Genomic DNA, 12,637 nt, shown 5'->3' with positions numbered 1-12,637 from the left:
GGACTTGTATTGTCAGTCACTCCCCTTAGAGGTGTTGCATCCGCATATTCTTTTCCTAGTGCCCTTACCCTGTGTTCATTCTTAAGTGTAAAATTATGTATTTGTCATAAGGCCACTCTCATCCTTGTCTAGAATAGATCATTTGTGTATAAACGTTTAATGAATTCCTATAAGAATTTATCTTGTATCATTTTGTAATGCAACAGTGTGAATGAAAAATATTTATCTAGGAAAGCACACCTTCAATTTGGCCATGACTCTAGTGTAACCATGATTTTCAAGAACTCTTTAATTCACCCTTATTTCCTGCTTAAATTTCAGTTTTTAGTGTGTGGTTTCATTTATTTCAAAGAAAATCTTACCCATTTAGCATATCTGAGAATTTTGCCTTTCCCCTCAGGAAAAATGAGATATTTTTCTTGTATTGCATAATAGATCCTGACTAGTTTTATTTCTCACCCAAAAAAATTGTTTTTGAAAATAAATTTACGACTTTGCCTAATTCAGAGCAGAATTGTAAACTCGTCCATGCGGAAGTTACCCTCCTGTTTCCTTGTGCTTTCAGGAGCTTAACTCCTTGCTCTAGCCCACTGAACTTCCTCCAGTTACAGCACTTATGTTACCGACTATTGCCGTCACTCCCACTGCCCTTTATTGAGCGTTCACTCTGTACTGGCCATACGTAGCAGTCTATTCCATTCTCACAGTCACCCTTTGAAGTAGGCCCACTCATCTCCATTTTACAGGTGAGCAGACTAAGTCTTAGAGGTTAAGTGACTTGCCCAAAGCCATGCAACTCAGAAGTGCTGTAGAACTTTGACCCCAGCATGCTGGCTCTGCAGTCCTCGCTCTTAATCACTGCATCCTGATGCCTCCCAGTTCCTTGACCACTCCATGTTCCTTCTGATCTCCCTGCTTGTACACATGCTCTTCCCCCTGCCGAAAAGAATGTATATAGTCACCTTTATTTGTCCATTTAATTCCCATTCATTCTTCTCATCTCCAGCTAAATGTCACTTCTTCAGGGAGGCTCTCCCTGTGAGGCCTAGGCTATATCCTCTGGCTAAACCAAACCATGAAGGGGACTCCAAGCTCATTCTGGCATGGAGACACACCCGTGTTCCAGAAGAGTCTCAATTATATATTGGCAAAGAGCTGGTGAAGATCAGTTGACGTTCCTTCCTCTCTATGCCAGTCCCTAGGCCCTTGCGCCTTTTCTGGATCTCTCCTCTTCAGCCCAGGGCAAGTGCCTGTGGCAGCAGCTCTCCTTTCCCCTCTGGAGACTGTTGGAGACCTGTCCTGCTGATGGATGCATGGCAGCTTATTGGAAGCGAGTGGGCTGTGAGGGTTGCATTAGGAAGCTGAGTACAGACTCAGGTGGGGCCACTACCAATTTAGCCTTAAAATTTCCCTCTGTGATTCTCAAACACGTGATCCCTTACAGGTCCAACCCTCCATGCCAATGCTTCTCAAACTATCTGTGCTGAAGAACCAATTATCTTCCCCCCAAGCCATCCTAAACCAATATGTTTATAAAATACAAATAAGTTACTAGAAAAATAAATTTGTTAAAAAGACATAGAAGATTCAAGCCTAAATTTTAGTGTAAGATTCAGTAGACATAGCATAACTGTGTTAAACTGCTAGCACAGTTGCTCACTTGTCCCTCTCACTGACTGACAGTGGTCTCCAGACCTCACTGTGGATAGCACTTAGGCGTTAGTGACTGACCGCAGGGAGGGTACATAATTTGTGAGCCTTACTTCCCTTATCTATAAAAGGGAACCAAGAATACTTACCCTGGCATCGTCAGAATTAAATGAAATCATTAAATTCTCTATCATTGTCTAATAAATGCCAGATGTCTATTAAATAGTAGTTCCTTTCCCACCCTACCTCCAATGCCTAGAAAAAATTATAGAAATTAGATTTATTCTCTTCTTCCCTGCCTTTGTGAAAGAGAATGCTCAGTAACAGTGATTCTTCAGCAACTCTGTGCGTCCCGGTCACAGGGAGGTCTGCTTTCTTTCAGTGGGATATGGTATTTAGAAGAGTTCATCTTGTGCTGGGAATGCTCGTTGCTACTGGCTTCTCTTTGCTTCTAGGCCTTTTCAGTAAACAGCTAGGAAATAAGTATTTTTTAGGAAAAGAAAAATATATCATGAATTCATGCTAATATTTCTAATTTAAATGTAAAATTAACTTCTTTGATATGATACTTTTTTATGCTGAAAATCTTGGTTCCTAATGACATTAATTCCCATTTATTTTATTTTTTTAAATTAATTAATTTTTTTTTAAGATTTTTTTTTTCCTTTTTCTCCCCAAAACCCCCCAGTGCATAGCTGTATATTCTTCTTTGTGGGTCCTTCTAGTTGTGGCATGTGGGATGCTGCTTCAGCATGGTTTAGATGAGCAGTGTCATGTCCGCACCCAGGATTTGAACCAACGAAACACTGGGCCACCTGCAGCGGAGCACGCGAACTTAACCACTCAGCCGCGGGGCCAACCCCAATTCCCGTTTATTTTAAACTAAATATATAAAAGTTCAAAATAACAATACCAATATCATTATGCTGAGACAACTGAATGCAGTTTTAAGATTTCTGTGCAGTTGTCTGTGAGCTTAGGATACATCTCACTAGGGATGTAAAGTCAAAATACTGTTTTAATTCTGTGAAATATTTTTTCTTTGTTTTACATGTCATCAGATTAATTTGGTTCTGTTTTTATAACTTTATAAATTTAATTTTTATTGAGATATAACTGACATAGAACATTATGTTAGTTTCAGGAGTACAACATGACAACTTGATACTTATATATGTATTGTGAAATAATCACTGCAGTAAGCCTAGTTGGCATCTGGTATAAATTTAATTTTTAAAAATTATGTAAAATATATGCAGGATTCCAAAGTCAGAATACAACCAGGTACATTCACAGATCTCTGGCCTCCGTTCCTGTCTCTTCTGCCTCATTCTCTTCTTTGCCCTATAGAACCATTAGTTTTTTATTTAACCTTTCATTTGTTTTTGAAATATAAGAAAAAAATATATTTGTCCCCCTTTATTACACAAAATGTTCACATATCAGCCTGGTCTGTGCTTTGTGTTTTTCACTTAACATTACATCCTGATGTCCCTCCACAGCAATACACGAGCAAGCTTCTCCATTCATTTTCACAGCTACATAGAAGTCTTTTGTATTTGTGCCATAGTTTATTTGACTAGCCTGTGTTGGTGGACATTTGAGTTGTTTCCAGGATCTCTGTTGTTATAAATCATACTGCACTCAACATCTTTAGTCATAAGAGAAATGCAAATCAAAACCGCAATGACATACCATTTCACACTCACTAGGATGGCTAAAATAAAAGACAATAATAAGTGGTGACAAGAATGTAGAGAAATTGGAACCCTCATACATTGCTGGTGGAATGTAAAATGGTGCAGCCACTTTGAAAAACAGTCTGGCAGTTCTTTAAAATGTTAAATACAGAGTTACCATATGACCAAGCAGTTCCGCTTCTAGGTGTAAGGCCAAGAGAATGGAATACATAGATCCATTCAAAAACATGTATACAAATGGTTGTAACAGCATTGTCCTTACAGCCAAAAGGTTAAAACAGCTCAAATGTCTATCAGCGGATGAATCGATGGATAAAATGTGGTCTGTCCAGACAACAGAATATTGTTCAGCCATAAAAAGGAATGAAGTAGTGACACGTTTAAACATGGATGAACTTTGAAAACATGGTCAGTGAAAGAAGCCAGTCACAAAAGGCCACATATTGAATGATCCATTTATATGAAATGTCCAGAATAGGCAAATCCGTAGATAGGTAAAGTAGATTAGAAGTTGCTGAGGGCTGGAGAGAAGAAATGAGAATTGTTTCACAACTTTGTGAACATACTAAAATCCACTGAATTGTATACTTTAAAAAGGTTTTACGGTAAGTGAATTATATCTCCATAAAAACGTTTATAAAAATATAAACTGTCCTGCAATGAATAACCTTGTGCAAACACCGTTTCGTGTGACAGTGTATTTTTGATCTACAGTCCTAGAAACGAGATTACTTGGTCAAAGAGTAAGTGACACGTGATTTTGCTACATACTGCCCAGTTCCCCTCCCTAGGGGTTTTCCATCTACCATTCACTAGCAGTGTGTGAGGGCACTGCCTGCATATGTTGTCAAACTTGGTTATTTGCCATTCGGAGAGGTGAGAGATGGTATCTCAGTGTAATACTAATTTGCCTTTCTTTTATCGTGATCAAGATTGAGCATATTCTGATATCTCTATGGTCCATCTGTACTTCTTTTTTTTCTATGCCATTTCTGTTCATGTATTTCATTCATTTTTCTACTGGATTGTTGGTCTTTTCTCAATTTTTACAAGTTCTTTATATATTAAAATATTAACCCTTTGCCTGTGATAGCTTACAAGTAATTTTTCCAGTTTTCATTTACCTTTTTAAAAAATGTGAAAATTTAGAACCTTTTCCCTGTTGCTTCTGGATTTTGAATCATAGAAAAGCTTTTTCTACTCCTAGCTTAGAAAGAGACTTCACTTACTAGTACTAGTAAACTATATTAGACTCAGACCCACTTGGACTTTATCCTGGTGAACAGCATTAGGAAGAGATCCATTTTCACCCTTTTTTAGATGGCTACCCAGTTGCCCCAACATTTTTGAGGAAGGGTGAAAAGAAAAGTAATATATCTCTTTTTGTTTATATGACTGTTTCAAAATATTTCTGAGTCGATGTGTTTCAGATAGTTGCACAAACAGTGTTATAGCAGTGAGTACGGAAATAAAAAAGGAGAAATGAAGCATGTGTAATATCTGATGAATCATTTGTAGTAGCTGTTTTCAGTGTATAAATTTGTCTTCTCCATTCTCTCTAGGTAAATGAGCTGGATGGCATTCCATTGATCCTGGACAGCTGCAGCATTGATGACAGCAACCCCTGTATCCTTACATGTGAATCACTGAGCATTAGTTCACAGCTGGGGCCTTAGCATAACAAGTCCCTTTCCTGGTGATCCTTCCCTAACTGGCTGGCTTTCTTGTTTGCTTGAAGCTACGAACGCTCTCTCAAGGTTAGGGTGCAGGACCGTCACTCCTGCAGCCTATGCAGTGTAGTGAGCTCAGGCTTTCGAGGTGAACAGGACCGCACCTGCAGCACCGCCACATCGTGCGTTTCTCGCACCACTTTGAACTCTAAACCAGCTTTCTACTAAAACGTGCTTTAAAACTGGGGCAGAGAAAGCTCATCCATGGCCCCTGTGTGTGCTGCACCTCACTAATGTCACCTTTCCAAACTGTGTGTTCCTTGGAGTAAATTTGAGAAATTTGGCAGTTTCTTGCTATAAAGATTTTAAGTATCCAGTCCTCAGGAAGAACCATTTTTAACAATTGTTTAGTGATATAGAAGCATGGGGAGCACTCTGAGCCCCCAGGAGTAGGGAGAAACATTTCAGTGGCACCAAATTCTCGTTTTTGACGTGTTCTGTCCTGCGACCCTCTGTTACCAAAGCTGGGGGCTCTGGTTCTGGCCCTTACCTGAGTTGACCACCCTTGCTGGAGGGTATTCGGCAGGGAACTTACTTATTTCTTAGCATTTCACCCAGTAGTTGCCCTGTAGGATACGATCTTAGTAGAGTGACAGTAACCGGGGGTTGGATACAGCCTGTTGAGGTTTGAGAGAGAGTCCGTTTAATTTCAAGAACTTCCCTGGTGAGAGCCGAACTCAGCCCAGTCCCTGGCCCTGGCCGCTGCATGGCCTTAAGGTAATTGCGTGTGTGAGGGGTGTGAGGAAGGACTTGGGGAGCGTAACCCCGTGGCACACAGTGAGGAGCCCAGCCTAGGACCGAGGAGACAGGACGAGGGCGTTTTGAAAATGAAATTCCCCTCACCGTGGTTTCTGTCAAGAAGAGAAAAGGAGCTGATGAAAATCATGTGTTTCAAAGTAAATAGATTGAGAAATGCTTATTATTTGTGCTCAAGATACTGTCATTTGTCTGATTAGCAATAGAAGAGAGTCTCTTATTTTTAAGAGCACAGTAGCTCACAGGCTCAGTCAGGGAAAGACAAATGCACAGCCTCAGGGGACTCCTCTTCCAGGTGAGACGGCTCGGTTCACTGTGCCACATCCTAATCAGGCACTGCAGGCTGTGCTTGTTGTGAGTAGAGTTTTGAAATTTTTTAGCCCCAAAAAAGGAAAAAGGAGAAAAGAAAGATTTCCATCACAGGAATGCAGTAAAAGAACATTTAGGTGCAATTGCAGATCTTGCATTTCCTGATGAAAAAGATGATTTATTGTGAAAGATGAAATTCACCCACAGTTTTACTTTTATATTCCCTCAGTTGACCTTTTAGTGAAAAAAGGTTTTTGTCATTAGTCTTTGGCTTCTAGCAAAGACCAAAAAATTACAAGACTGTTGCACACAGTACGTGATAGCTCCGCAGATACATTGTGTGTGACTCGTGCTTACTAAGTCTTGACTTTAGCATCCTCCTCGCCACATATTCATTTGTTCATTTCACTTCTCCTTTCAGGAAACATTTATTGAATCCTTACTATGTGTTTACATACATTACCTTGTTTAATCCTAATAACTCCGTGAAGCAGACACTGTTGTCACTAGCACCCCCATTTTGTAGATGAGGAAATAAACTGAGTGAGTCTCAGTGACTTGTCCTAAAAGTCAGACCCAGCATTTAAACTTGGTGTGTGCCTGATTCTCAGCCACTTTCCTAAACAGCCTCCTTACGGGTCGCTGAGGGGGACAGAACACATACGGAGAAACCACAGTAACATATTTGGATAACAGAGAAGTCATTCAGAAGTATAAATTGAAAAAGTTTATGTGGATAATCTATAAAGATAACTGGTTTTTATAAAGATAATTATTGAAGCATTGCAAGATCCCAGAATCTCCTCTAAATGTCAAGAAAAGGGAAATATTACATGTTTAGAGTTATGTACATTCAGTAATTCTTCGGAGTTTTATTTATTAAGGCCTGCCATATTTTAAAGGCATATAAAATATGCATAATTAATATTAATACTAACCATAAAGGAAATTTTATATTTTATCTAATAATAGATATGAGATACATACTAAAATATCAAAGCAAAGAGAAAATAATGGTTGAATGGTCAGAAATGAAGAAACATTATAGCCTAGGGATTTAATTTTTAATTTGAGCCATGAATTAAAACTTGGCCTTCCAAGTAGCCAGAGCAACTAGGGGCATAACAGATTACAAAGTGAAACCACACCATGCTCCTTCATGCTGTTTCTCTGCACCTGCTCACAGGCAAGTTTTCTGAAGAATTACCTAATTACCCTGGCCTTGCCCCCTCACCTCTCTTTTTCTCTCCTTACCCTCCACATTCTTATGTTTTTTTCTTTCCTATATTTTTCATTCATCAAAATTTTAAATGCTTAAAGGTGTTGAATGGGAGAACAAGATCTCTGTCTTCACCCTCCATGCTTTTCAATTCATTTTTCTTAGCTCTTTCTTCTAATAGTTGCTTTGGTATATCTAAATAATATGCTTTGCTGCTGTTTCTTAATGTATCAAATTTTGATGTTCTGTATTTTCTTTGTTATGACATGAGGATTTAGCTCTTGTACACCACCTCCTCTCCTCCCTCCCTCATGCTTCCACTGTGGTTAAGACTACAGATGCCATTTATTACTGCCTGCATGGCTGACGAGGCCAAGCATCTTCTAAATGTTGATTTGCCATTTGGATTACTTGTGTGTGTGTGTGTGTGTATACATAAAATGTGTTTGACCAAACATTTTGCCCATTTTTTCATTGGGTTATCTCTTTATAATTTATTTGTAATAGATCTTTGTATGTTCTAGATAGAAGCTCTTTGTCAGCTACGTGTGTTGCTAAATGTTTTTCTCCCATTCTGTGACTTATCTTGTCATTCTCTTTAAAATTTCTTCTGATCAACAGAAGTTCTTAACTTTTAGTCAAATTTATCACTTTCCCTTTATGGTTAGTTTTTTGAGTGTGTATCTTGTTAAATATTTTCCTACCTTCAGATCATGATGATAATCTTTATTACCTTCTGAATACTTTATGATTTCACCTTTTATGTATGTAGGTCCGTAATTCATTTGGAGTTGATTTTTGTCTATGGTGTGAGTTAGGGGTCTATTTCTATATTTTCATATGGACACACAATCGTCCCTTCCACTTATTGAAAAAAACATGCAATTGCCCACTATAGTGCTACCTTTATCATAAGTCAGGTATTCATTATATGTGGGTCTGTATTTGGACTCTGTTTTCTTTTCCACTCATCTCTTTGTCTATCCCTGCACCAATACCACAGTCTTAAGTACTATTACTTTGTAATGTTTCTTGATATCAGTTGAGTAATTCCTTCCAACTTGTCTCTTCTTATTCAAGAATGTTATGGCTATTTTGGGTCATCTGTATTTTTGCATAAAAGTTTTAGAACCAATCTGTCAAGTTCAACACATTCATGCTTGTGTGCTTATACGTACACATGTAGATACACACACTTGTGCGCACACACGAAATCACCAACAAAAACAATTTAAAATCCCCATATATTGAATTATTCATTGAAATTGCATTGACTAAAATCAATCTGGTGAGAATTGACATCTAAACAATACTGAGTCTTCCAACCTATGAACATGGTATATCTGTCCATTTATTTAGGATTATTAATTTTCAACTTTTTCCGTGTATTTTGATAGCTCCATCGCATGGATTTTGTCATGTATTTTTGTTACCATGCATTTAGTGTTTTCTGATTTCTTTTTGACCCATGGATTATTTAGAAATACGTTTCTTAATTTCTAAACAAATAGGAATTTTCTAGTTATCTTTTGGAGGTCGATTTCTAGCATAAATGCATTATGATTAGAGAGCACATACTTGATGTTCTCTGTCCTGTGAAATTTAGTAAGATTTGCCTTGTGACCTGGTGTATGGTCAGTTTTTGCAAATGTTCTGTGTGTGCTTGAAAAGCACGTCTAATTCCAGTAGTGGGGTGCTGTATTTTATACACGTACTCTAGGTCAAGTGTGTAAAATTTTTATATTTTTACTGATATTTTTGTCTACTTTGGTTTTTCAGTTACAGAGAGAAATGTTTTAAAATAGCCTATGATTATAGATTTGTCTGTTTCTCCTTTTAGTTATATAAATTTTCCTTTATATGTTTGGAGTCGATGTTATTAGATACAGGTATGTAATAGGTCCTGAGAAATGTGCCTGTTATCATTATACAGTGACCCTCTTTATCCCTAAAAATGCTTTTTGCCTAATATGATTATAGCTACTCTAGCTCATTTTTGGTTGGTATTTACGTAGGATAACTTTTCCACCGCTTTTATTTTCAGCCTTTCCGCATCAGGTGTTTCTGTTAAACTGCATAGAGTTGGTGTTTTTCTTAATCCGGATTGACAGCCTTTGCCTTGCGTTTAGCTGTTTGTCTTTCCTATTTTACTTCCTTGTTCTCTCTTTCTTGCTTTCGCTTCGATTGATTGTATAGTTCAATTTTTGTCTTTTTCTAGTTTAAGATTTCTTTAGTCTTTTTTCTATTCTGTTAACTAGTTCCCTGGGAAGTTACAGTATTCGTCCTTTCCTAAGGAGAGTCTGTTTCTCAAACCTTTACCCCTTCCCAGATAACACAGGCCATTTAGCACCCCCAGCTTACATGACCTTCATGTTGGATATTGTCATTCTAGTTTTCCAAGCCCATAAAATATGATTACTGTTGTTCTGTAAGGTCGCTGTCCATTAGATCTGTCCACGTATTTGCTGCTTCCCCTGCCCTTCACCCCTTCTTATCTCTCTGTTTGTCCATCTGGGATTATTTTCTTTCTGCCTAAAGCCTTTCTTTTAGAATTTCCTTTAAAGTGGGTCCATTGGTGGGGAACTATAATTGGGTTTGTTTGAAAATAAATTCCTGATACCAGCGTTTTGCTGTGATAGCTACAGGATCTCAACATTTTAATACATATACTTTCACTTGATTTCACTATTTCCAGCATGGTGTCTGCACCCTCAACTGTTTTTGCTATCCTCCATACCAGAGTGTCTCTCTTTTACCCTTTCATTGAATTGATGAATCTTCCAATCTTCTGTTGAGGTAGAGGAGGGGAACTGGGGGTCCACCTACTTTTTAAATTTGCAGACAACCCTTCTATTTTCACTTTTACATTTGCCTCCCAATAAAGAGAGACGCGGGGTCACCAGCGCCTGAGCTTTGGGGGACTTGGCAGGGCAAACTGAATTGTTTCTTTGTTTTTCCCGTTGCCAGCTTAGGATCAGCTTTCTTAGGTTTGCTGAATTAGTTGCTGGAGCCCCTTATACAGCCATAAGGCATAGTCCTGTTAACTTCTTGTCTGCCTGCCTTTTAGTTTCTGAAATTCTTTTTGTCCTTGTGGGTTTGTGCCTTTTAAAAAGATCCACTGGGGCTTCAAAAGGGAGTGTGGATAGATGAATGTGTTCATAAGCTTCATTATTTGCCTCTTGTCACCAGTCACCAGTGAATTGCCAAAATCAGTGGATACTTTGAAGTTCTCATCGTATTAAAACTCAGTTCAGGGGCTGGCCCCATGGCCGAGTGGTTAAGTTCATGCACTCCGCTTCGGTGGCCTAGGGTTTCAACAGTTCGGATCCTGGGTGCAGACATAGCACCACTCATCAGGCCACGCTGAGGCAGTGTCCCACATGCCACAACTAGAGGCACTCACAACTAGAATATACAACTATGTACTGGGGGTGCTTTGAGGAGAAGAAGAAGGAAAAAAAAGAAGATTGGCAACAGATGTTAGCTCAGGTGCCAATATTAAAAAAAAAAAGCTCTGACAGTTGTTAAAAAAAACCTTCAGTTAACAGAATGAATCACTTCCTCCTTAGCATACTGCTTTTTTCTTGGCTTTCATGATAGTACCTTCTCTTGGTTTGGTTTTCTTCATTTCTCTGGCTCCTCTTCCTCATTTCCTTTGTTCTTCCTCTTCTACACAACTTTTATATGTTGGGTGACTCCTGGACATACTAGAGCCCCGGAGCTCTCTTCTCACTCTACGGGTTTCTCCCAAGGAATCCCACCCATTTATTCCTTTGTTCATTCAGTGTTTATTGAACACCTTGGTCATCCCGAACACTCTTCTGGGCCCGTAGAATGACAAGGTATCCTGTAAGGAGGCTCTTGCAATCATCCAGGCAAGAGATGACAGTGGCTTTGGCCAGGCTGGTAACCAGGGAGATAGTGAGATGGGGTTGTATTCTGGGTATTCCCATGGCTTTAAATCTCGTCTGTTCACCTGTGGCTCCCAAACTTAATCTCTAGACAAACCTCTCTTCTGAGTCTCAGACTTATATCTCTAATTCCCTGCTTAACATTTTGCTTGTATGTCTTACAGACATTCCAAATCTAGCATGTCCAGAGTTAAGCTGTTAATCTCTCTCCACAGACTGCTCCCTCTCCTTCTCAGTAAATGGGGGAATATCTCCATCCATCCATCCACCTGCTCAGGTAGAAACCTGGAAGTCAGTCATAATGCTGTTTCTTTTTCATTCTCCTGCCTCTAGAGTGTCAACAGGTCTTGTTGATTCTCTCTTCAGAATATGTCCCAATTCCACCCACTTCCCTCCGTCTCCAGTGCCACCGTCTAGTCCACACTGTCATCCCCTCTGGCCTGGGTATCAGCAGGGGCTTCCTCTCTCAGTTTCTGCTCTTGTTGTGTCCGGATGGTTTGCAATTCCTTCCATTCAGTGTGAGCTTTGAAAACCAAAGTTGGATCACCCTTCTCTGCCTCTTGACTCCCCCTGCCCCAACGCCATCTCTAATAAGCATGCTCTCATTTATGAAACCTCCAAGACTGGTCATTGTACTTCAAATAAATCCAGAATCTCCAGCACATCCTAAAAGGTCCTTTCTGATCTTGCCCCTGCCTGCCTCTCATTTTTCCAGAGCCATTCTCCCACTTAGTTAGCATTTCCCAGACATGCTTTCCTTTTTGTTTCTGAAATATATCTGATTTCCCACCTCAAGGCCATCATCCATGCTGATCTCTTTGCCTGAACTGCTCCCCCCTGGCCAAGTCCTTCTCACTCTTCAGATCCAACTTCCTTCATCTCTTCCTCCCTGAAGCTTCCCCAGAGCACCAGTCGAGGTTAGGTTTCCCGTCAGCCCCTCCTAGAACCTGCTCTGTTCCTTCAGCTGATTATAGTCTGTAATTAAATATTTGTGCATTTACATCTTAATTACCCCCTAGACCAAGTTCCATGAGGGAAGGGACCATTTTTTCTGTTTTTCATCTCAATATAATATGGCACTGTCTGGCACATAGTAAATGTCCAGTAAATATTTCTTAGATGGACAGACGAATGAGTAAAACAGTGAACAGATAGCAGCCTGGTGAAGCGTGTGTGTGTTTGTGTATTTATTTGGGGGGAGAGGAGTTCTAAGCACAAGAGAAATTTCTCCCATGGGTTCTGTGATTCCTTTGTGAATTATGTAAGCTTGGTTTGGCAGTGATATTATTTCAGATTTATTTGGTTGTTAACCCCTTTTTCTAATAATTAACACCAGCCAAGCTTTTCTTGAACTTTAATTTC

The 12,637-nt window shown here is 39.3% G+C and overlaps 1 protein-coding gene across 1 annotated transcript in view; it reads left to right on the top strand.

The window, feature by feature from the left end:
- Positions 1-12,637, top strand: part of ATXN10 (ataxin 10) — a 189,815-nt gene that overhangs the window by 151,988 nt on the left and 25,190 nt on the right. Inside the window, exon 10 of the mRNA XM_046646357.1 lies at positions 4,913-4,976. Within this exon, the coding sequence (XP_046502313.1) occupies positions 4,913-4,976 (64 nt within the window). The remainder of the gene's footprint in view (positions 1-4,912; positions 4,977-12,637) is intronic.

This window comes from Equus quagga, chromosome 19, assembly GCF_021613505.1.
Source record: "Equus quagga isolate Etosha38 chromosome 19, UCLA_HA_Equagga_1.0, whole genome shotgun sequence".
NCBI classification, from domain to species: Eukaryota; Metazoa; Chordata; class Mammalia; order Perissodactyla; family Equidae; genus Equus; species Equus quagga.
Note: the sequence above shows the minus strand (reverse complement) of the source record. Positions and strands in the feature narration are given on the sequence as shown.